Source organism: Grus americana, chromosome 9 (assembly GCF_028858705.1).
Source record: "Grus americana isolate bGruAme1 chromosome 9, bGruAme1.mat, whole genome shotgun sequence".
Classification (NCBI taxonomy): Eukaryota; Metazoa; Chordata; class Aves; order Gruiformes; family Gruidae; genus Grus; species Grus americana.
The window spans coordinates 10681744-10707313 of NC_072860.1; the positions used below are offsets into that span (position 1 = coordinate 10681744).

Consider the following 25570-nt stretch of genomic DNA (forward strand, 5'->3'; position numbering starts at 1 on the left):
TCAGTGAAATAGCTGGTACTGGAATAAGACTGGGCTCAAAGAGAATTTTTTTTTTTTTAAATTATCTTTCTGTTGCATCTCCCTTGTTGGCACTTTCCCACCTTTGCTTTGAACTTGTTGACTTATTTTTTTGAAATTTCCACACAGGGCTTTCATCATTTGAAAACTGACTCAATACCTTTTTATTATAGCAGTATTTCATCCACTAGGTGTTCTGCATATATTCAATTATTTCTCCTAACAGTGATTTACCTGCTTTCTTCTGTTTCTTCTAATATTTCTTTGGCCTAGTATTCAAGAGCTCTCCTTTTAAATATCTTCTTTACTCAGTGGGAGTTATACTGTTCATTCTGCATCTGAATTTGCATAATTTCTGAGGACTCACCACTCTCTTCCACTGTAGTCTCACTTGCTCTGACTTTGATGTCTCAGAGAACCTTGCACCTTTTGTAATCAGTTTTGCATAAATGAGTCTCTGCTACTTTCTGTCTAACACCAGTTCTTCTAATGTTAACTTTCAGTGGTGGATTTAAGTACTTATAGGTGCCAATGGCTTATAAACAACTGTAGACCCCATTTTTGTCCTTATGACAGTATTCCTGTGTAAAAAAATGTAGCACTACTACAGTTGACACGTTTAGGAATCTGACAAATAAAATGCATGAATTCAGTGGTTTTATCCCTCAGATACTATTACCTCTACATGGTCACCATTAACCCGGCTTGAAAACGGGATTTTTTCCCCCTTTTTCTCTATACCTGCCAGCTCGCTCTCACTTATGCTTGAGATTTTAGAGCCAAGGTGATAACATCTATGATGATATACAAGATCTTTGACACTGAACATATTTTGCTCTGCTCTTCCAGAGATGTGTTCTTGCTGCTAGTATCAAACTTTTGGGAAAGTAGGCTCTACTAACTAGCTTTCACAGTGGATTTCATAGTGAGTTGATAGTACTGTCTACTGAATGGAGATCCAGCTCTACACTCATGCCTGTAAGAGAAACTGTTTGAGAAAGCTCTGTAGTTAGTTTTACGCTCACGAAAGGCTTTAGATTTGTATCTCGTGAGTAGTCGTAAACAGATTTATATACATATATTGTTGTATATTGTTGCTTTTTCTGTATCACTTGTAGTGCTTAATAACACCTGTAATGCAGGATTTCCTGTACAGTGTTGACAAACACTACAGATAAGGTAAGATTGCTGTGGCCAGCCTGGCCAACATACTTTCTAAGTTTGCGCCATCTCAGAACAGCACTTTATTTGGTGAGATGTTACCCTGAATATGCAGTACTTTTGTCAATAACATAAATGTCATAAACTTTACATATTGCTAACACCTTACAAATCACACTTCCATTCAGAAAACCTTTATATCATGCTAAGCTATGTGGAAAGCCTGGAGAGAAACATTTCTCACTGATTACTCACTGATTTACATTTATGCAGTGGGCAGCACTTTATCCCTTCTGGGACTTCTTGGTCTCAGCTGTCTCATTAACAAAACACTTGAGGGACAGCAAAGCGCTGCTGAAAGGCAAACACTCCTGTCAGCGCTCGGGAGCGCCCGGGCTGCGGCGGGACGGCGCTGAGGGCCCGGGCTGCGGCCGGCTTTCCCCGGTACCGCCTCACTCACGCGCACAGCGCTGCCGCCTCCCATCTCGCTCCCGCCCCGGTTTAATCGACCCATTCTCCCCGCCGGGGTGCTACAGGCGACCCGGCTCCAGAAGGGCCCAGGCCATGTCCTTGCTCGGCCAGTGCCCGGGGCTGGCCCGGGCGGGTGCCCGTCCTCGCTGCCGCCACGCAGCCCCGAGGCCGTTCAGGTGGCGCCCACCACCTGCGCCTTCACGGCGGTGCGGGAGAAGCGGGCGGGGGACGGAGACAGCCCGGTAACCTGGGACACCTCCAGCTGTCCCGGGACGGGGCTGGCCCTTCAGCGAGCTGCCAAGCCCCGGCAAGGCGCCGAGGCCAAACGGGACGGCCCGTGACGAGCTCCAGGTACTGCCGCCCGGGGCTGCCCCTCCGCGGTGCTCACCTCGGCTCCCAGGCGGGAAAGCCCCCAGCTCCTCGCTCACTCCATGCCCGCTGAGGACGGACGGACGGCGGCTGCCGGCAGTGCCCGAGGCAGGAGACACGGGGGGGAGAGGAGAGGAGAGGGGTGGCACCGCCGGCCCCGCCCCGGCCAGCCCCGGCCCCTGTCCCCACCCCAGGGCGCTGGGAGCACCGAGGCGGGTGCGAAGCAGCAGCCCCCAGGCCAAAAGCCGCGGACGGGCGGGGGTCAGAGTCCGAGCGCCGCGGGCCGAGCTCCGCGGGACGCCGCGCAGACAGCGCCGAGCGCGGGGATGGCCGGCAGGGGCTGCCCCGGTCGCCTGGCGCCGCTGCTGCTGCTCGCCCTGCTCTGGCCGGGCCGCGCCACGGCGGCTGAGGTGAGTGAGCGCGACGGGACGGGACGGTGGCGCGGGGTCCCGCGGCGACTGCAGCGTCACCTGGGGCAGAGCGGGGCTTTGCCTCTCGGCCATTTCGGCGTTGGCAAGTTGTGGGGGGTGGGAGGGGAAAGGTGAAGTTATTGTATTTAAAATGATGCGCCTCAGCCGCGTGAGGTACATCGCACCCGGGCACGGTGAGGTGAGGTACATCTCGCCCAGCTGTGCGGTACCGTTACCCCTGCGCCGCTGCCAGGCGGGGATAAGTAAAGGCGGTGAGGCCCCCGCACGGGGCACTGCGTCACCGCTGCTCTCAGGTGCGAAGGAGAAGCGCAGCGTGGCGGCGGCCCAGCCGGGCGAGTCGCAGGACGGCTTCCCGCACTTGTAGCTGAGGGACTCCCGTGGGGCGGCCTCAGTCCCGCCAGGAACCTGGAAGGCGGCCGCGGAGCCGTGACCGCGGGCAGCGCTCTGCAGGAGACGGTGGATGTGGATGGCAAAGAGCGTGTTGGGTGTGGATGGTTTCTGAGGTAAACACTCTCAGAGCAGCACTTATCATTTGGACCACCTGTGCCTACAGTTTGTCTTTCAGGTTTAACGATGAGTATGCATCGCCATTTGGTCGATAAATTCTCCTAGATCATACTGTAGTCTTTGCCGTTCCTTTCTCCTCTGTCTGGTTATAACATTTAGATTGTACATTTGCAACTGGGAGAAGAGCAGTAAGCTGTGAGGGTAAATGGGTCAGCGTAGCTCTCAACGTTTCTGGCAGTTACTAAACAGAAAACTGCCAATTTCAGTAAATTTCTGATAGACAGCAAACACAGGAGACTGTCAGTTTCAGAAAATTTCAAGTTCTGTTGCTCCCATAATAGTCAACAGTGTTAGTTTCTCCTTGTATGTGTGAATAAAGCTCTAAGGCATCACATGAAAATCCCTCCCTGCCAATCAAAACATTTTGCAGTTCACCTTTGTAAGGAAAAAAATCTGATCTACTTTGTTGCTAAAATGGATCCACATTCTGCTGTAATTATCTGAAGCAGACTAATTAGTAATAATGTTTCTTCTAAAATATTTCACTCTCTCGCTTACCCATTCTGAGTAAAGTGTCTGGTAACAGCATAAGCACCTCACCAAACATACTTTCTTTCATGGCACTCTAATTAACTTGCAGTCAAATTCAGTCATTTAACAAAGATCTAATTGTTTTATTGGTAATGGCATTAAAATACCTCTTAGTCCTTATGTAGAACAGAGGTATGAGATCTATTTGCGAAATGCTTATCTTCTGCAGAGTTGTTCCGGGTTCTGCCTAGATCTAATCTTTAAAGAAAGATGTGGAAAATGAACAACCTCAAGACTTGCCTCTCTCTTTTACCCTGTTTGCTGTCCTTTATTCCATTTTTCTCTTCCTCTGCTGGTACCTCCCATCCATTGCTCTTGTTGCTCCTAAGAGGTGGACATCATTATGTATGCCTCTGGATGGCTGTTAACAGCACAGGCTGTGTACCAGGAACTCCTCCCCCCTCCCACGACACACACACTTTTTCTAAGCCTCTATGCTGACTCTGTTGATCTTGTCATCCTGTTTCATGTTTTTATCTACAAAAGAAGGGAAAAGGAGGTGTATTGACAAGTAAGACCCCGCATATGGCCCAGTAAAGCATTTCAGCACTTTTTGGCAACCTCAGTAGGATCCTAGAGTATTTGCCAGTCTCTCAGATTCATGTACCTTTGTTTCTTAGCAGTCTTTCTGCTAAAGTTAAATCATGAAGCTCTGAGATACCCATTTTCTAGAGAGTTATCATTACTAGATCCTCTTTTACACTTAGATCTTAAAGACAGGATTTGGGATGGTAAGAAGTGTCTTCTACAGAAATCTTGATGTTTAAGCAAAATTTGAATGCAATCTATTGATTCAGTGGTGCTCAGAAAATTCAGTGGATCTCAGATGTTGTCTGAGACTAAGTGAAACTAGATTTGCAACAGATAACTGAGATCAGTTTAAGATTAAATTGTCATAATTTCTGTTCTTGTATAAAAATGCTGATATTTTTTAAAAGAGAGTCTAACAAAATTTTCTAGATGGTGGAGGAAATAACTTTCTAAAAAGCATTTTTATCTAAACTCCTAATTAAATACTAGTGGCTAACGTTACTTGACATGAAATGATTTATGAATAAATCCTTGCATCTTGGCTGGACTGTCCATTGCAAAGAAATAAGTATTGTTTGCTTTTTAAAGTCACGCTACGCTTTCATATGAAAATAAATTGATATTTGGCCAGCAAGTAATATTTTTTTCTGTATGCATAAATTAAAAAATGTTTCAACACAGAAAAGTTTTAAGTGTATGTCTCTTAATAACGCAATAAATAGTTTATTCCCCAAGACAAGAAAGAAAATTATTACTTTGTGCCTGCTGCTGTTTATACAGCAAATTTTGGTCCTCACAACCCTTCACACAGTCCAGACTTCCCTGCCCTTAGAAGCCTGAACTTTCTGGCACCTGCTAGGGAGTATTATTATCTGCATTCTTGGCCACTGGCACTCTCTAATCACATCTTCTGAAAACTCAGCAGAAGTAGCATCTTCCCATGTCAAAGGCTTTTCAGCTTGTTTGCTGTATTCCTTCACTCCAAATACCAATGTTATAATTCTTTGGATTTTTCCACTGTTGATTTAAATCTGCTTGAAAACAATAATAAAAATTGTCAATATGTTTCCTCAGGGAACAAGATCTTTCTCATTCCTCATTTCCATGTTTTTCCTCTCAGAAAAAAATTGATTTGCTCTCTCATTGTTTCATGTTGTTTAACAGCACCTGGAACTGATACTGTACAGTCCAATTAATTCTCCTGAGAGTGTCCTGAATTTTGCTACCATCCATGTACTACTTGTATGTCTTGAAATTAAGCACTAATCTAAAAATGTTCCCTGAAATTTGCTGTTTCAAATGACACTAATAAGAAAAATACCTAGGTGAAGGTCATTAGTACTGAATCAATACTGCTTCTTAGTGGCATTGATCATTTTTATGATGGCATCATGTAGGCCTGTGTTCAGAACAGAATAAAAGAGGTTTTCTACTTGAGCAAGATTACTTGATTGCAAGTTAGCTTCACCTCAGGTTACTACCACTTTTTTCAGATTTGCATTGTAATACAATTACAATACTGTACTAGCTCACAGGATAAAGTTAAGTGCTCTGTATTCTGTATTTGCCTCAGGCATTACTGTTTATATTTTTTCAGCACATGCGACTGGCAAAGGAGGGGAGAGAAACTCAGTGACTGTAGGACTCAGGAAGATTTTTTTGCATCCTTTTTCTCACTTATGCTTATTGTCTGTGACTAGAAGCAAGTGTTCATATTTCCCAATTAATTCCATTTTTTACAAATATTAGAATTTTCATGCAAATACCTATAAACTAGTGTTTTCTTCTTCATGGTATATTTTTTTCCTAATTATATGCAAGCTATATTGCTGTCACAAATAGATCTTAATACATGGCTCTGGAAGGAAAAAATGCAGTGTTCTAGCTCAGCCATGACCATCTCCAAGGCTGGTAAGAATGGGATGCAGGCTGAATTGCTTTGTTTAACTAGGAGTCAAAATGTTGGAGGGACAAAATGTCACAGTGAGAATGTTCCTTCTCTGCCAGCCTTTGGAAGCACCCAGGTTCTTTGTTGCACAAGGCAGCCGAGAAGGGAAGATGTGCACCTGAATATACAAAAGAGAATTTACTGAGCATGTTATAAAAACAAGTCCTTCATGAAGTGCTCTCTTTGATTTGGTTAATATGATCCCAGCTCTGAAGCCAGTGGGGATGTTCCTCTCATAATTGGGCCCAATTTACACTAGACTGTTCTGATCCTGATTGTCTCTCTAATTAGTTGTAATTCAGCCATCATCTCCATAGAGAAACAGGCCAATGTCAGAGCACTGCAGAGCAATGCTTTTCCTGCTGGGCCAAGAGAGCATAAATTAGCAGGGTTGCCCTAATGTTTGTGCATCAAAATTTATGAAGTTCTGCTCTTATACCACATGGACGCTTGCTCTGATGGCCAAGAAATGTTAAGTGTGCCTATGTGCATGCTGCGTCATACAATTGAAAGAAGATAAACCTCCTTAGGTGATCTTAGTAAACACCTGTCAAAACTGAACTGTTAATACTTGATGTACAGCCTTTTTCTAGCAAATCTACAAGGTAAATATAAATTTAAGCAAAACTCTATCGTTTGAGTTATTTTGCTGACTGAACAATATCATTAAAATTATCAAAGCAGGCAGGCAAACACTGGTTCTTTCTTCATTGCTTTGCATTTCATATAGATATGGCAGCATTTTATTTTGAGATCTGTGCTAGCAATCTCTTCTGCAATACCTAGAGCTGATTTATCATTACATGTCTTTGAAACAAAATACTTTGCTATTAAGTGCAGCTAGTATGGGATGTCCGGTCATCTGTTTTACTGTCACATTCTCACCCTACCGCCTAACAAAGTAACACTAGAAGGCTCAGTATGTTGGCATGGATTACAGGAGCCTAGGAGGAAGGTGAAATACAAAAAGGCTTTTTTCTTCTTAACTGTTTACAGCCCCAGTCTCTCATGCACACACTGAAAAAGTTCCGTTTTGCCACACCTGGTATATTTTTAGTTCTATTTTCATTGTTTGTCTTTTTTTTTTTAGCTTAGAAGTTTTGTGATAGGGTACAAGTCTCACAGGTTTACAGATTTTTCCATTTGGCCTGGTTCAATGAAGGCTTTTTAACTAGGGCTTTATGCTGCATTTTTTCGCAGATCATTTTGGAGGAAGCTGCGAGAAAAAGTAACCTTTCTTTTTTTTTCTTTTTTCTTCTTTAATCTGTGAAATCACAGAGCCTTTCAAAAAAGGAGAAACCAAATGCGCAATAAGCTTTCTCTGAACAAGCTACTGTTGCTTTCATTGCTATTTGCACCACTTAACAGAAGATGCACACCAGGAATTTTATGAATATAAAAATATACAGGCTTGAGGAGACAACAATTATAGTGAATACCATTCCCACACTCAACAGTCGGGAAGAAATATGAATTGTGTGATGTAATGTTAACTATATTGTGGTAGGTAAGCAAAAATTCACTAGTTAAATGGTGTGTATTCTTTGTTATTAGATGGCTCTTTTAAGATGACCCCTGTGTTAGGAAGGAAGGGCACGGATGAATAAGCTGATTAAACACCCTTAAGAGTTTGCTACACAAAACAAAATTCTGTGGCCTGAATTGCCTAATCTTTTTTGCCTTGTGGAAAGGAAGAATATTTATTTCTGTTGTGCCCATGTCCTGTTCAAGGTCAGAAGAAACCCACAGAGATGAGGTTTATGGGTCTGCCTTTGGAGATTTTACCTGTCTAAATATATTGTGAACAGTTTGGTCCAATTTCTGATAGTCGTCATCACAGTGACTTCCACCCTAGTAAGATTATTTATAGAGTAAGGTATCAGTCATTGTAAATATAAGTATCAAAATTTTCTGTGTTTTAGCAGAAGAAAGCAAACTATCATTCTCTGTGTTTAAAGAGGGACTAATTCTGTATTTTCCCTTTATAGACTAAAAGCAATTAAAAAACCCCAAAACCCAGAGATTCAATTGAGACCCTCAACTTAGAGTTTTCCAAAACTGCACACAACATGCCGGCTCTTCATACATAGATACTGAGTAATTTTAGGCAGCTTCTCCAACGCAGGTCTTAGTGGTCATCACTGCAGAGCTCACAAACAATTTGAGTTTGTGAAAACTCAAGGTGTTGGGGTTTTTTTCCTAAATTACAACATTTTACCTCTTCTATCCTAATGCAATGATGATAACATGCAGGCACAGTGAATTGTTGAGCCCTACCATTCACACAGTCCTGAATTCTGTACTGTCAGTGAGTTGGAGGGAAGGGAGAAGCTCCATATAGTTAATTGTACTGTATCTGCTTGGACAAGAATATGGTTGGCACCATGGCAGTTGTATGTGGAACTATGAGCAAGATGGCAGAATGGTATGCTTTCGTAAGAATAGTATGAACAGCTATGTTACGGTAGTGTCTTGGAACTTCCATACAGACTCATTCACAGCAGAAAAGATATGCTATACAGTAAATACATTACAAAAAAAAAAAAAAGGAATTGTGGGATGGTTTACAGGGTTTTGTTTTGTTTTTTTGGTGTTTGGTTGGGTTTTTTTTCCCCAAGGACATAATTTATTCCATTTAAACATAGGCAAGAGATACCAAAAATTCTATGAAAATTTTGTTGCCATCTGCTTTATACTGTTTTACTTCAGGTTTATGTTACTGGGTTTTATTGTGATAAATATGTATTTTTATAATGAGGAGATTTGGCTAACACTACAAAATTATTGTTATACAAAGTTCTTACCATCTTTTTGCTTCAAAAACTAAGAGAAGGTTTTCAAAATGGTTTCAATCTCTGAAGTGAAAAAGGGTTTTCATACACACGTTCCCTTGACATAATAAATTGTTTAAATGTTCATCTACAGCAGCTTCTTCCATTTCTCCATACCAGTCATTCACTATGGTTTGCAAATACCATTATAAATATATCTTTATATTACATGAAAGAACAAGTCCCTTCCAAAAGAACTCCTGACAGTTTAAAATTAAGGCTGGAAAGTAAGGAAATTCTTATCAAGTTCAGATAGACATGTTGTGTGTTCACGTTGTGTGGTCACAAATTGTGTATCTCTAAGACACAAAATCCTGCTTCTGTGAAGTGTTACGAAGGTTTTTTCTTGTGATCATAAATGCTTAGGACTTCTCTTCTGCACCTCACACTGAAAGCAGCACAATACAAGGCCTATGTCACCAAGGAGGAATATTGATTCAGTAGTTACTCCCTGAGCAAGGTTCCTATTACAAGTGTTTAATGGAACTCACTCAACAACCACACTGTCTGTAGCGTAATAGTTGTCTTCTGTTGTGTCCTTTGAGAGCCAGTCTCCCTATGTTAGACATTATTGACCAAGTTCTTTGTTAGTTAAAGTTACAAGTGTATTTCTTTATAAAGGAAAGTCAAAATTAAATATTTTTTGTCAGGTGCTAGGTATTCAACTGGTAGGCAAAATGCAGTGAATTCTGATAGCATTCATGGCTGTTCTCGGGAGTCTTCTAAGGTAGGAATGTCTGGCTGCCTTCCAGTTCACAAGTGACTACACAATGTTTCAGGGTTTGGGAACTGACATATTTTTCATCTCATCATCTCCTATTTCTACTCTATGTTGTCTATACTTATTGAAGGCTTAATAATTTGGTTTTGTTCTACTGGTCCAGCAATCACTAAAAAAACACAGAAGTTCTTCGTGGTCTTTGATAATTTTAATGAATTCATGTTTGATGCTTAGAATGCATGAAAAGCTTTTAGTATACAGATTGTAATTGTGAGACTGGTATTTTGTTTTGATAGCAATGTTTTGGAGTGAGGGGACTTCATTCTCCACTACCTTGTACGCTACATGGTGATTTACAGTTGTACAACACAAGGAATATGCTGCCAGGGTCACGTATCTACTAACCGTGTGTGGATAGAATTACTGACTCTGCTAGTCCAGCTAAGTATCCTAACACAGGTGCATCAGACTCAGAGAAAAGATTTTCCTTATACAGCCTTTTCCACAATGGGAACTTTTTCCTATACAGCTCTGCTCTCACATCCTCTGCTTGAGCAGATTAGGATGAATTTTCAAAACCCTAAGTGTGTCCAAGCTAGAAGCTTTAGCTAGCATCATAGTGTCCTTCAGAAGGTGCAGCATTTCACATCTCTGTGCAGCATACCTACCCCACCAGAAGTCTGCAGTGTAGATAGATGTTAAAGCAAAACTTTCCACTTACTGTAATCGTAATGCTTTACACTCACTTTTGTTAGATGTAATAGAAAACATAGTAGACAACATTAGAGAAACGGACCCTTTGTAGTTTTAAGCACTATATTAACATCAACTATTTGAGCAATATTATTCTGTGTGCTCAGTTGTGGTTTATAGACACAGCTGGAATGTGTAAAGTGATGGCTCTGCACTGAGACAGCTCAGGAAGAATTCAGAAATCTCAGTGTGTCAGCAGCCCTTGAAAATTCATAATCAAGGCTCTTAAAGGAGCTGGCTCATTGATACATAATTTTTAATAAGTATTGGAATTTAAGAGAAATTACAGAAAACTGGAAATGAGCTGATAATTTACTTCCACTTAGAAAGGACCACTATGATGACCTGTATATTTGCAGGGTGCTCACGATACCTTTAATGAGCAGAAAGATGGAAAAGGAAAAAAAAAAGCGGCATCACAGAAAAACAGATTTTATCCAATAAGTCTTATTCCATGTTTTGATGGAGTTCTAATTTAGTGATCTTTGAAGTTAGAAGATAAAGACCTAGTGGCAGGATAGGTGAGATGCTAATAAAAATCATGGTTAAATGAAAAAGCAGGCTTGCATTTTTAAAAATGAGCCTGATCAGCTGTTAGAACCACCAATGAAGGAAAGCGACAGCTTCACCATCCACTTGAGAGAAGACACCTGGGCTATTTTTACTGTCCAGAGTAATTAATGGATATCACTTGCACTGCTTTTAATTAATCTTAAAATTCCTCATGTTGCGCAGTCATCTTTCATTTATGTTAACCAGGATTCACCTCTGGAATCAGTGGAGTTCACCCATGAAATTAAAGACCAATCAGGCCAAAAGTGTTAACTTAAGCCCCACTGGAACCAGATTACTATATCCCTACAGAATACATTTAATTTCATCTCAGTTTCATCTCAGTTTCATCTGAATGTCTTTATTACTCATCCTCTGTGGTCTTGATGTAGTTTTCATCTGAAACATAAAGAATGTGGTGCCTGTGGCCTGCAACAATACATTTTGCTGCCTCTCTGTCCTGGGTCCAATATTTTTAATACAAATATGTATTTTGAAATCATAGCTGACCTACTCTGATCTTCTCTGGATCTGGAAAAGCAAACAGTCTTGACTGTTCTGTCATGATATATGTAATTCCAAAAAGAGATCAATGGAGAATTATTGGCTCATCACCCTCACTGGCTCATTTCATCTGTTCCTCATCTTCCTGCCTTTAAACCATTCCCAGTATGACTGCATTGCCCCACAAATGTGAGTGACAGGACTCAAAGGCTGTGCCATTGATAGAAATACCTATCATTGTTTGTTTTTTTCCTTTACATTAATGCTTTTTGATGTCCTTTGACATATTGAGGTTTGCTAACATTTTCCGACATCCTTCATATAACTAGTTCTTTGGTAAAGTGCTGTGAGCTTTGTATGATTTTCCCTAATACTCCAAATTAAATTGCCACGACTGCAAGGGTAGTAGTAGCAGTGCCATGCAGAATCTACATAGAGCTTTGTATAGGTGACAACATAGTCCGTATTATGTTATTTCTTCCTTTTATCTTTGTCATTTCTTTGAGTGATTCAGTGAAGGAGAGAACTGGAACACATTTTAAGCAGGTGCTTAAGTTAGTCTCTGAATTGGGAGCAGGAAGAGGTCAGAGCCCCGTAGAATCCAATCCCATAGTGTAGGAAGGGCAATTCAATGTTATAGATAAGGTTGCACCCACTGAACGAAATATTAACCGCTGCAGAAAATATGCTTCAGCGTGTACAAGTGTAATTATTTAAAGAACATATAATACTACTACTATCACTCAAAATACTTCTGGAAGGAGCTCCTCTGTAAATTGCTCCAGGAAAGCATTGGGGTTTTTAAATTTTGGTTCATTGGTGAATTAATTTGATTTATTATTCATATAATGATCTGACTTTATTCTTTGGCTCAGATTTTTAGATCAAAAATCTAGTGCCATCTACCATATCTAAATATTTGAAATAAACATAGATGATTGATTATTACAAAAATCACAAAACTGAAAAACACGCAGTAAACCTGTGGCTTTGCTAATGCATTTACTTATGTAGATGTTATCGTGAGGAATTTGAATAAACCATTAATGACTAATGTTCAATTTCCTTATCTTATAACCTGGCAATATACTATTGTTTTGTTATGATCCTTTGATAAAGGAGCTGCAGGCATCTTGCAAGGATGTGGAAACATCCAGTAGTGTGAGCAATGATTTTTTGGTTCAAAGCTCCTTTACAGAAGGCATAATCTAATCTTATGTAAAAATCATATGCCAAAACATTTAGTATTATCCAGCTAACCGACTGTGTAATGTAAAATCATCTTTGGTCTTTTCAGTTTAGTTTAAAGTGATATGTGTACACAAAAAGACCTAAATTGATCTGAAAGCTTACTAATGGCAAATTAAACACATTCTAAGCATTCTGACTTCTTGAAGAGCAAAGGCTCTTTTTCTTTAAATAGTTTAATAACCTTGATTAGTTGTGTAGCCTCATGAGTTTCTACATGTTCATGCATTTAACTTCACATTGGATTATCTTTGATTGTAAGTTAAAAGAAAAAGTTTATTCTGTATCTGTACATACCAAGTCTTCTGCAGATTATACCTATTATAGAATAGTCATTCCATTTGGTGATTGCTTGACGTGTCCTGAAAATTGTGCTTTGCATACAAATACTGTAAAGAATCTGCTTCCAGCTTTACTTTCCCAAGTAGAAATAAGGTGCAACTCCATGAAGGTCTGTAGAATTATAATGGTAAACAACTGGTACTAGGAAGATTAGAAGCCAAGTGTGGTTGTTTCTCAGGAAAGCCCTCTATGGTCAGGCAGGATATGCTCCCAGTTACACTGAAGAAATCCAGAGAATTTGGAATACTGTAAGCATTTTTTCCTCAGTAAACAGCACCTTTCCTGGACTCAGACATGTGTCTACTAAATCTGTAAGCTAAATCTCTGCTTCAGCAGTTGAGATTGCTGAGTAAATGGGTCTCACAGGCCTTGTACTTAATTTACAATTTTAATTTGCAAGCCTCGAGAATGTGGTAGCTTGAGTCACTTGCCAGCCCTATACAACAGTAAAGTGCAGTGCCTGCAATTTAAGACTGCTTTTATTGTGTCCTAGTTTACATCTTTCCTTGGGATGCTGATCATTGAACAGTTACCATTTTTATATGGCTTAGCAGGCATCTACCAATAACCTGTGTCACCTATTTTGAAGAGAATAATTTGGGATGGAAGATACTGTTATTGAATAGGGATCAAGAAAAATCAGTTGTCTTACAGAGTGTTCCAAATTTATTTTGAGATGTATGTCACTTTAGCCTCTGGTATTTATGCTTAATGGCTTAAGATATCTGTCATATAACTTGGTGCATTTAGATTAACCAGTTTCAATCTCATAGACCTCATCAAAAAGAAATCTGGGTACTGTTTGTTGTTAATTCAACACTAGTGTTTATTGTGTCTCTGGTCATATAATCATATTGATTAAAATAATAGTAGAGGCAGCATAGTCACATAGTTTCTGTCTTACACGACACCTTTGTTTTCCAAATTTCTGATGCAGTACCACTTGAATTCTAGCTGTCAGATCAGGGGAAGAAAGAGTCTTCTTTAAATATGCCAAAGATTTAAGTATTTCATGTTTGCAACTCTTCGAAAATCTAGCTCGAAAGATCAAGTAATCACCATTAATCTGTCTACAGAACACAGGCAGACACAGTCATTTCTTGGGGCATTTTCATGGCTGACTGATTCTAATTTCTGTTTTATTTTGTAAAAGAATGTTTAAATAGCTGTTCACTTGAGGAATACCCCTTGCATCTATTTGTAAATTAATAGATGGCGTCATCTCACCTAACTTCAGCTACCTAAAAGACAGGCAGCTACTGTCAGTAATTGTCTAGTCCACAGAGAACAGCAAGTACTTGCAGCATCTTTTCTCCATCCTAAAAGAGGCACTTAAAGGGATTGGATGAGCAGTTCCAAACTGGTTGTCAAGTTTCCTTGTGTAGTCAATGGGAAGACACAAACACCATGAACTGCGTAAGAAATGAAGGCAGCTAGCTGATACCACATATCTCAGTTTTGGATGGTAAAGATAGAACTTGATCCTAGCTTGTGGGAAGAAAAGATACTTTTCTATTCTGTAAAATGTTTTACCTGAACAGATTGCTACAGTAAAATTTAAATTTAATGAGAGTCTGACATAATTTTTAAATGTAATGGAGAACATTTTTTCCTCTGTCTTTTGTTTTCTGTTTTTTTGAGAACACCACTGGAAAAGTTATAAATTTGAAACAGTGCTGCTGCTGTATTATGACCAGCTGTAGGGGTTAATTAATTCTGTCTTCAAGATCTAAATAGAAACTTCACATCATACCATCTTGAAGGCTTTAATCTTGTAAGAAAAAGTACAGTTCTTCCTTCTTTTCTGAATTTTAGAAAAATATCTTCATAACCAATATATCATATTTGTCCCTTTCTTATTGTCTGTAACTATGCCATAGTATAAGTTATTGTGATAAACATATATAGTAAAGTGGTAGGATAAACTGAAAAATAACTCTTTCTAGGGCAGTACAATTGAAAAAGTCATTCAGCAAGAGCCTCAAAAACAAAGGGAAGAACTTCAGTGTACAAAGAAGGGCAATAAATGCAGTTTACCCTGCATCTGTATGAAATACATGGCCTCGATAACCTCAACGATATTTTAGTATGTATAATATTTATGTTAACAAAGGATTATTTTTTTTCTCCTCCACTCCACTGAAATAGGATATGTCTACATGAGTGTAGAAAAGTCCTTTGCAAAGTTATCCCAGCCAGACTGGACTAGCTCAGGTATTGAGTGCATAACAGCTGTATCAGGAACAGGGCACAGAAGAGTTAAGTGTTCTTATGTTCACCCAGGATCTCAAATGTGCTTTGCAGCTCTGCTGAGCTCCCTGCTATGACTACCTAGTACATGAGCTAGCTAATTTAGTCATACTGTATATCCAGTTACAAACTGACTATCTTTGGGGTTTTTGTTTGTTTGTTTCACTTAAGTCTGAACAGTAAAAACCTGACTATCTCTTCATACTTGTTTAATCATTGAATTTTCCCAAATTGTAGTTGCTCCCAGATAGCCATGCCACACTCTGGCAGTAGAGGTCAGAGAGTCAGAGAGGTTTGAATGCTACAGCGCAAAGCTCAGCCCTCCAAGGAGGGCTTTGAACTCCAGGCTCACCTGAGGACACAGACAAGCTGGTAGCAGCTACAGCCCAGGACTTGGTGCAGGAGTGGGGACATCCTTGTGTGAGGGCACTCACTGTCACACAGCTTGGCTCAGGAAACCTGCAGAATTAAGAAAAAACAAGGTTGAGAGTCCTTTGTAATTGTATTAGGTACCATGAGCCAGGGTCAGGAGGTGAATGCAGCTACAAAAAGTCAGAAAATTATTGGTTAATAGATTAAAATAGAAATAATATAAGTATAATCTAAAACAATATCAGTACGTGTTTTTGGTGATTCTTTAAAAAACTTACTATAGAAAGAATGTTAAGTCCTGTGAGCCCAAACTCTTGAATTTTACACTTCATACTGATGATAGAGCCCTGGTGGTGTGAAGCACAGCTTCTCAGCCTTTACCCCTACTAAAAAATTAAACTACTGTCAAAAGACAGTACAGAGGCATAACGAGCTCTTTTTCGCTGTTGAGAATTGCCACTTTTCACAAACATTTATTTTTAAGTTGTGAAATAATTACCTTACTAAAGCCACTGAGATCTCCTTTGCCCCTCATCAAACAACAGAATAAGAAAAATAATTGTATTACAAAGCTTGTCTTTTTGTTTTTCAGAGCTGTGTATGCAAAGGTAAAAGTCCCTGCTTTTGCGATAGCATGAAAGGAAATAAGGTAAGTACAAATATATTTTTCCTTTTTTAAGGTTAGCTTATGTTTGGAAATTGTTAATACATTAGTCGCATTGATATAGTGAGTGAATTTATTGTGTGAGGGTATTCTGTCAACAGAGTCTACAAAGAATTGTAAAAGGAATACGTTACCTTAAAAAAAATCTGTTAAAATAACTCTGGACACACTGTTTGAGAAAACTTTTAAACTTTTATATTTTTTTTTTAAATGCATTAGTTTGTTTACAGCATGGCGTGATGTTTGAATACCAGCACAAGAACAACTGTCCAAAGCACTAGGTCTCTTTCACAAACTCCTAAGAAATGCTCACAGATAGCATTACCCTGGCAGCAGCTCTCCTGTTACAAATTTCATAATGCCATCAAGAGTGTCATGTTCAGTGCTTCCCTCTTTCCAGCTTTGGACTTTGCCCATCTGCCCCCCTTTTCCAGTTCCTGAAGGAAAGCTACATGCACTGGTATCAAACAGATAAATCTCCTGCAGACTAACACAGGGGATGAGTTTCTGGATCCTGATCACAAACGCCTCGCCAGCAGTGAGGGAACAGCATCAAATCCATCAAAAGTAACAGAGCCGCAGCTCTGCCTGTTGCCAACAGTAGCTTGGCAGAGGCCTGGAGTGGCTTTTAGACAAACCTGAATTACACAAATGCCAAAAATTCTTTCAAACTCCTGCTCGTAGTTGGAAAAACAATGGATTCACAAATGAAAGGGGTGTTATTAAAGAAGTCATGGTTGTAATTCAGGCTAACTGTGGACACAGTGACTGCCACACTAAATCTTATCGTTAGGTTCCAGATGTCTATAGAGACTTAGGGTTGTGATTAGTCTCACTGATCAACACATCTGGCTGGTAAATAATTACTCACAACTTCCCTCCTGTACTTTTATTACCAAGAAAAAATATCATATTGCACCACAGTAAACACTGCTGGTCTTGCCTTTAGGAAGCTTCATTTCAGTGGTGGAGAAAAGTTCTCTCAAAGTAAATATGTTCAGTATTAAAACATATTTTCATGAGTGAGAAAGAAGAATAGTCATATCTTTAGTAAAATCTCAGTGCTTATTTTTCATGTTCTTAATTGGTCTAACCTGACTTTATCCTAACCAGTAAAATTGAGACCAGTTGAAAAATTAGAAAAAAATAAGCTGCCCACCAAGAGAGAAATACTAGTAAGAATGAACACCCACAACTGAGCAATAAGTAGGCAAGAGTTAATCATTGGTTACACCAAGTAGGTTTTTCAGGCAGCTTTGGAAAGTCAGGACAGTTACATTAATCAATATGTTTTGATAAGTCTTCAATGTTAAGAAATTCCCCAACTTGAGAATCCTCTGATGGTGTTGATTTGTCAAGAAGAAAATGTGGATAAGACTGCCTGGAAGGGAGTGAAGCTGTCAGGAAAGCGCAGTGCTGCTCTGTATCTGGGGAGCACCCCATGGCTTGCTTCAGTGAGGGGGTAGCAAGCTCGGTGGAGGAAGAACAAGATCTTCGTTCGTTTTTCTGCGAGTTAGTACTACACCCCCTCCAGTGGCACATCTTGGTATAGCATGATCCTTTTTTGTCTCTTGCTACGCTCGTGGATGAAATAAACGGTTTGTTATAAAAAACTATGCCGGTTTATGATACAGATCTCACAAAGACTTCATAATGCAATTCTTATTTTGATTTGTGTTAAAGTATTCTGCGATTATATTCTATCTTTATATATTTTATTTTTTATTTTTTTTTTAAATTCAGAAGCTATTTAAAATCTGGTTTGTGGGATTTTGAGGGGTGAGAATTGGTGGAGGGACAAGCCAAGGTGTTTTGACTTCCAAGAGACTTCTTTTGGATCCTATCTTGTACATTAAATAATAAAATACCGGAACTTCTGCACAGCAAAACTGCAAGTGCTTTTTTGTATAACTCTCCCCTGATAAAGCAATAGGAAAATTGACTGAGAGAGTTGATAACCCCATCCTCTCTCTCCCATGTCATGCTGTGATGTAAAAGGTCTTGAATAGGCAGCTCTTGGCTATTGTAAAATTGAGCACGCTAAATTGCTGCTATCTAAAGAGCTGAAACACATTTCCTGTGAGTTTCCAGGCTTCAAGCACTTTATTTTAATCAAGATAAGACTTGCATTTTCATTATATTTAAGTAAAAAACTGAAAATGCCCCTTCCACTCTAACTTAGCCTTCTGTATTCTATTTGTGTAGCTTTTATCTTCTGTCTTTCCTTTACATGATTTGGTTATTTGAACTTGACCTTAAAAAACACATGAAAGAGCAATTGGGTGTCCTAATCTCTGAGACTCAGAACAATTTTTAAAAGCTGTCACTTAAAGCAAACTTCTTTTATTCTATTTGAATGGTTTTGTTTCATTTGACTGCCACTGTTTCTTTCCATGGCTTGCATGAAGAGAGGTACTGATGATCTGGAACTGACCTTACTGTACAGCAGCAGCCATTAAGTTTGCCAACTGCAAATTAGGGCTACTATGATGGATTTGGATTCGTGTTTCTTGTAGGGACTACACACAATATAGAAATATTAACAAGGAATATGTATCAACCGCTTTATTAAACTTTTCATGCTGCCAGTTAACTTCTGTACTCTGCAAAGTCTTGAGTACTGTTGTCTTCTGATATCTTCAACTAGACTTATGAGCATTTTACTTAAGTGGTACTATGTGGCCTAGACAGCACACAGGCAGGACCACAAAAACAGGTCAGTGCGGGCAAGGGTAACATATCTGCCACAGTAGCAGACAGATACATAGAAGTTAAGTAACGAATGCGTTAAAAATAACTTACCAAAAGGAGAATTCATGGATATTTTAAGAACTTCTTTCTCGTAATGTTTACAGGGTGAAAAAGGCTTTCCTGGTGTTCCAGGTCCACCTGGTCTTAGAGGCTTTCCTGGTCCAGAAGGGCCTCCAGGGCCACAGGGACCAAAGGTAGGTGTGTATGTGAGACACACAGAAAGACACACAGAGAAACCACTGTACTTGACTCTGGAAGTGAGCTATGACTGAGTAGAGAATTCTGTTTTAAAAAACAAAACCAAGCCAAAACAAAACCTGTCGCAGAGTCTCCTGTTTGGTGAGGGATGTTGTGTGGTCACCAGCTGCAATGGTCATTTTTGACTGAGTGGAAGTATCTGATACGATCGTGGGCTTTTATTGTCAGCTGGCCAGTGGCCAGTGCTAAAGCACCTGGGCTGAACTGCCAGAGGCAATGAACAGGGGTCTAAATAGATTTTAGCAGCATAATCTCAATTTTGTCTTAACAGTATACTCTGACATCTGTTGCTGGAAAGAGAGGAAACAAGCTACTACTGAGACAAATATGAAAAATGAATTTAAGAAAATTTGAAGGGAAAGATGGTTTTTAAGATAAATCTTGGTCTGTTTAAGAAATACCTAGTTGCCTGCAGTATGGAGAGAGTGACTTCAGTTACTTGGGCTTTCTTTCCTGTATGCCTATACTGAGCCTAAATATGAATTTTCAATGACTCATACATGAGCAGAAAAAAACAAATAAATTGTTCATTAAGAAACATTTTATTTATATTTGTCTTGAGGAACAGCATTCCTGCTGTAATCAATAAATCAGAAAGGTACAGCCACAATCACATTATGTCTAGGACCTGCACTAATGTGTCTCCAGCACTTAACCATACCTTTAAACAAAATTTTTTATCATTTTAATTTGTTTGGGTGTTATTGCATTATTCTGTCCTATCTCGTTTTTACGATACTTTGTGGAACTGATGGATGCTTATGGTGGATCTCGTACATGTTGTTGAGCCATTTATCTGAACTCACTGAAAAGTATTTAGTAGAGCACTTTAATAAGTGATAATAACTTCTGCAAGAATGGCAAAAAGTAAGGATAGTTTATCTAGCAATAACATCTCTCTTAGCCTGAATGCCATCTATTGTAGTGTATTCCAGTTAGCTTTTCCTATTCGAAGCCTGTATATTATCTGAAACAAAGTGTTGCCTGGGATTTTAGGAGCCACACAGTTCTGTAGATTCCCCGTTCCTTTCTGGGAACAATAAAAGTTTCTTACTATCAGTAAAGTTCTAAGTGTCTTGAAGCAATTCTAGCAGGTTCTGTCTAGACTGTGCTGTGGCATGCTTTGCTGTCTTCTTTCAGCCTTACTCTTCCATCCTGCTCAGCCTCCTTTCAGCCTTCTCCTGGCTTTCCTTTCCACGCACCACAGTGCAGGTGAGAGTGGCTGGTACATGCATATCCCTGACCATTACATGAATGTCACCCATACCTGGGAGCCAAAAAGCTGTCCTGAGTACTGGTGAAGCTTCCAGCTGTTTCCTCACAGGAAAGCACTTCCAGGTCTCACAGTTTGGACAGCTCCGTAGCAACTGCTTCTCAACATACCCTGACTGTTATTTTTTGACCTATGATGAGACACATCCCCCATAAACACTGAAAAGGAGGGAAAGATGCCAAGATTTATGCAAGTTGTATTAAATGCTTGTTTGCTTTAGTGTCTGTAATAGGCAAATCATTTTTTATTTATTTATATAGTTTTTTGTGCACATTGGTATTGGTATTAAAAATATTGTATGTCCTGTTGACATATATGTGCTTTTTCTCAATTATATTGAAATACATTGTTTTCCATTTGTGATCTAGGGTTCTCCAGGGCTTACAGGCTTAGTTGGACCCAAAGGTATACGAGTAAGTATTTATATTTTAAGCAAACTTGTATATATTAAATGTCATGTTAAATGCCAACTTGGTTCAATGATTTGTGAAAAATAAAAACACTATATATGATTTTGAAGTATTTTTAAAATTTATGACATGGGCATTATCTATTTTTTAGAACTTTAGCCTTTTTTGCTATACCATATGTACAAAGTTTGTGCTGTATTTATTTGGTATTGGGGTGTGCTATGAAGAAGTCAGACTAGAATTCCATGAAGAGTTGTTTTGGGTTTTTTTTTCTGTGGTCAAAACCAGTCTATGTTAACAGGGCATAAGCTACTGTTATACTTGGTTCAGAGTCAGAAGGGTTAAGGAAATAATGATCTCTTGATAGAATCATGCTTGCATTTATTCTTCTTATGAATGTGATCAAAAGGAAAACTGCATCATGAGCTTTTGCTTAATATTTGTAATATTATTCCTCTATTTTTATATCATTAGGGAGTCCCAGGAATACCTGGATTTTCAGGTCCCCCAGGCCTTCCAGTAAGTACAAACAAAACTGATTTAACCATTTCTCTCTTACTACAGTCTTCAGTACACAATTATCGTCAGCCTAATGTGCTCCCTCTAGTCTCAACATCAGCATTGTCTCTGTCAATTAGCCTAGAGATAGCAATCTTAGCATCAGCAGTTCTTACTCATTGTAATGATTTAAGAACACATTGTAATCTGTCAAGTCTTGTGAAACACTGCTCCAACATAAACTCTTTCAATGTTGCTATAGGGTAGTATGAATGTGCGAATACAAAGCTTGTGTCAATTTTGCACTTCTTTTTAGGGTGAACCGGGAACTGTTGGTCCTCCTGGGTACTCGGGTGTTCCAGGATGCAATGGCACAAAGGTACAAACCAAGCTGAATGTAACGTAGGTTGTGTTTGGCTATGTTTAGAAATGGCCAAAAAGCATTCTGAATTTTTTCCCCCAATATATGACGACTTTGATTTGGTTTGGTTTGTGACTTTATCAACTGGGAAAAATTTGCTGCCTTTTTGTGCAAGATAGATAATTAAATAATACATGTTCATGGCCTTTGCTAAAAAGTTGAGAATAATGTTTGATATTTTGACAGATAAAACTTTTTAAATTAAATCCAGAAGACCTAATCAGTTTTGTCTAACCTATCCTTCTGTTGAAATGGGTTATAGAAGAGATAGATAATGAATTTTATTTCACCAGTATCTAGCTTGCAGTTGACAATTCAGAAGTCCTGAAAGTAATTAAAAGAAAAGGCTTAATGTTGTTACAGGTTTACTAGTTTTTCTTTGCTCTATGAGCAAATGCTTCCAGCATTCTGAAAGAGGGAGTCAGAAGAATGCCTACAACAGAAAATGGTACATTTCTAGTGAAACAGTAAACTGATCTGACATAGCTAATAAAACCTGTCTGGGATAGAAGTCCAGACTCATACAGTCAGGCTCTGCCCCTTCTAGAAAATGTGGTAGTAATGCAACTCGCAATTTTGGCATGATAGCATAAAAGACTTCTTTTGTAATCACATTTGCTAAAATCAGACCAAACAATAATATGCATTAATAGTCACTCCTATTACTTTCAGGGCGATCGAGGTTTTCCGGGTCCGCCAGGTAGAAGAGGTGCTCCAGGCATTCCAGTAGGTGTCTGTGAAATTCATGATTGTGTGCATTTCTACATAAAGCCATTCACTGAAGGAATGTAAAGCCTCACATCATTAGCTGATATTAACAACAGTTGAAATATATAGGTATCCCCATTTTATTAATATGGAAACTGTGATAAAGAAACCAAAGTCAGACGTAATGCTTTATCTTCTGCATGTTGGGCCTCAACTTCTTAGTTAATGACTGCATGCAAAATCATTGACTGGTGTTAGCTCTTCAGTGTCTCAAGGGATACTCATGAAAATTTACCACTCGCATATCTAAAGGTGTCCAATATATATTTAATAGATTGCAGTTTCATTTCATGCCTAAATATCTTTGAGAATATGGCCTAATTAAGTCAATAAGAACCAGGAATTAAACCCGGAGCTTCTCATTGTGGTTGCATTGCTTTAACCCTAGGATTTGTTTTTTCTCTGTAGAAATGTGCTTTTAAAAGAAACTTCTAAACAACAAATGGAAAAGGAATGCTGTCTGTCAAGTTTCAGTGGCTTCAAATCTAATCACTTCTAAACATGATTTTTACTTTATGAGCTCTCCTGATTTTATTTATTTATTTATTAAGGTCAGGCTTTGAAACTGTTCTGCCTTCACTTGTGGAGTCGTAACTGCGAGACTGGACTATTTTTTAACAATATGCCCTTTCTTCTTAAATTGAAGTCTGGCACAGTAACCTGTGTACCTGGCTATAAACTGTGTCCATGAAAATAAATAACTTAGCACTAGGCTCAGAGAATATTTAGAAGGTGTCCTTTTGCCACTGTCTCTCTTAACTTTTCTATTTTAATAATATGATTGTTCTTCTCCCTAGGGTATTGCTGGCATCAAAGGAGAGAAGGTCAGTTACTTACACCGTATTACGTGAAATATTTATTGATGATCAACTGCTTGTGTGTATCTTTGCTGCTGGAAACGAGTTCTTAACATCTCCATTCATGAGAAACAGAAGGTCTACTTTCCAGAAGCAGCAACCACAAACTGTAGTGTTTCCTCTGTACTAGTTGCATTCACCCTGGGCTTACAAAACAGTACATAATTTTTTTCCCCCTTTAAATACTGTTATTGTGTGTAATGAATTTAACCCTTTCAAGCACGCAAAGAACTAAAGCCCTGCCCCAAACAGCTTATGAATTCATATGGAAATCTGCAGATGCACCAGAGAGTATTTTAAAGGGAGAAAAAGTACCAAAAAAAATTGAAGGTTAGGACAGTGAGTAACATAGGTATGTTTGAAATGAAGAATGCTCCTAACAGAGAACTGGAATGCCTGAGAAAAGTATATTCTGTTTAATAAAATCTTTTAAAAGAGAGAAGTATCCATAGTGAGCATCATTATGCAATTCTGATGTCACTTATTTCCCTACAAACTGTATTAGCAGATTTGTTCCACTAGACAGTTCTACAGCATAACTTTTTATCTTCCTTTTTATCTAATTGTCCAGGGGTGCCCTGCAGATGGATATAACCAAGGGTATGGTGCAAAAGGTGATCTGGGATTGCCAGGAATGCCTGGACTTCAGGTAATTCAGAATTAATTCAGACTGTGAGATAGATAGATAGATAGATAGATAGATAGATAGATAGATAGATGTGTGTATATATATAAAAATATAATATATACATTTTGTATAGATATAGTCTTTTTTACAATTATTTTACTAGTTTCTAAACCAGAAAATAATTCTGTGCCTTTAAAAAGTTATTAACTTTATGTAATCTGATTAATACAATATATTAAAAATATTTCTTCTGACTTTACAAAATAGAGTACACCAAGACAATAGTAATTAATTTTGCCATCAGAACCAAAAGTGTCCATTATGTGTTAGTAAAGTAAGATAGGGAAGTCAGGTTACAGACAAACAGCAATACTTTAGAAATGGAGAAAAACCGGTCATAGATTTAGGGGTTTACCCCTACATATAGAGTAGAGTAGAATAGAATAGAATGGAATAGTTGGAAGGAACCTACAATGACCATCTAGTCCAACTGCAAAAATTCCTCATGAAGTAAGAGTGAACAGGTTAGACCAGCTGAACTTCTAGAGGACTACTAACAAAGGACAGTATGATCCATATTTAAAAATGGAGATTAATAGGAGAAGGCAAAGCAGACATTTCTTTTGACTGTTACAATAAATACAGGGCATTAAATTAAAAGGTAAATAAAAATTTTTAGTTTTCCATGTCTTTGCAAATGAAGTAGATAATTTATGGCATAGAATATTCAAAAGATTAAAGGCTTATTAGGGCTAGCAATAGGACTATATGAATTATGAGCATGTCCACAGTTAAACAGCACATACATCCTCACTTCAGTAGTTTAGTTTTAGAACAGAAATGTTTTCTGATGTTTCAGAACATATGCCAACCATTGAAGCAGTGAGGAGGAATTACACTTTTGTGTTATCCTAAGACAGGAAAAGGAAATCCAGAAACAGTGCTGCTTCTCAGTTATTCAGTTCATTGAATTTAGCCTTGTGGTTTGCTCATAATCTTGCCAGGAGATTTATTCCTGTTTCTGTTTTAATATGCAGGGTACCCAGGGCGCTCAAGGTTATCCTGGGGAACTTGGACCACAGGGCCCTCCAGGACCTTCAGTGAGTATGAACTTATGGCTTACTTGTTACTTTAACCTTCAATTTTCCGAAAAACCTATGGAATACAAGTACCTGACTCTCCTAGACTTATTTGTGGTCTAGAGACTTGTGTATGTGAAATCCATATCCTTCTGTACACATCTGATTTTCTTTTTTTCAGTTTCTTTTGATTATTTTTATGCATGATAATTTCCATGTTTTCAGAAGCATCCTTGTGCATGTAGGCTTAAATTTTGATTTTCAAATAATTTCTCATAAATTCACATTAAATACTAATGTGTATAACTGTAATAGAGATGTATGTTTGCAACTAGACTTTATAGATACTGTTGTCACCCACTC

At 38.8% G+C, this 25570-nt stretch overlaps 2 protein-coding genes across 5 annotated transcripts in view; one reads left to right on the plus strand and one right to left on the minus strand.

The window, feature by feature from the left end:
* The window catches only part of COL4A4 (collagen type IV alpha 4 chain), a 74683-nt gene extending 72511 nt beyond the window's left edge, over window positions 1-2172 (minus strand). Inside the window, exon 1 of the mRNA XM_054835737.1 lies at window positions 2039-2172. The gene's annotated coding sequence lies outside the window, so the exon portion shown is untranslated. The remainder of the gene's footprint in view (window positions 1-2038) is intronic.
* Window positions 1870-25570, plus strand: part of COL4A3 (collagen type IV alpha 3 chain) — a 66434-nt gene continuing 42733 nt past the window's right edge. For 2 of the 4 annotated variants that reach the window (XM_054835732.1, XM_054835733.1), the window contains exons 1-10: window positions 2082-2429; window positions 16193-16249; window positions 19120-19209; window positions 20915-20959; window positions 21431-21475; window positions 21771-21833; window positions 22548-22601; window positions 23441-23467; window positions 24072-24149; window positions 25166-25228. In XM_054835732.1, the coding sequence (XP_054691707.1) occupies window positions 2082-2429; window positions 16193-16249; window positions 19120-19209; window positions 20915-20959; window positions 21431-21475; window positions 21771-21833; window positions 22548-22601; window positions 23441-23467; window positions 24072-24149; window positions 25166-25228 (870 nt within the window). Of the gene's footprint in view, window positions 2002-2081; window positions 2430-16192; window positions 16250-19119; window positions 19210-20914; window positions 20960-21430; window positions 21476-21770; window positions 21834-22547; window positions 22602-23440; window positions 23468-24071; window positions 24150-25165; window positions 25229-25570 lie in introns of those variants that run through there. The other 2 variants (XM_054835734.1, XM_054835735.1) reach the window with 2 other exon arrangements.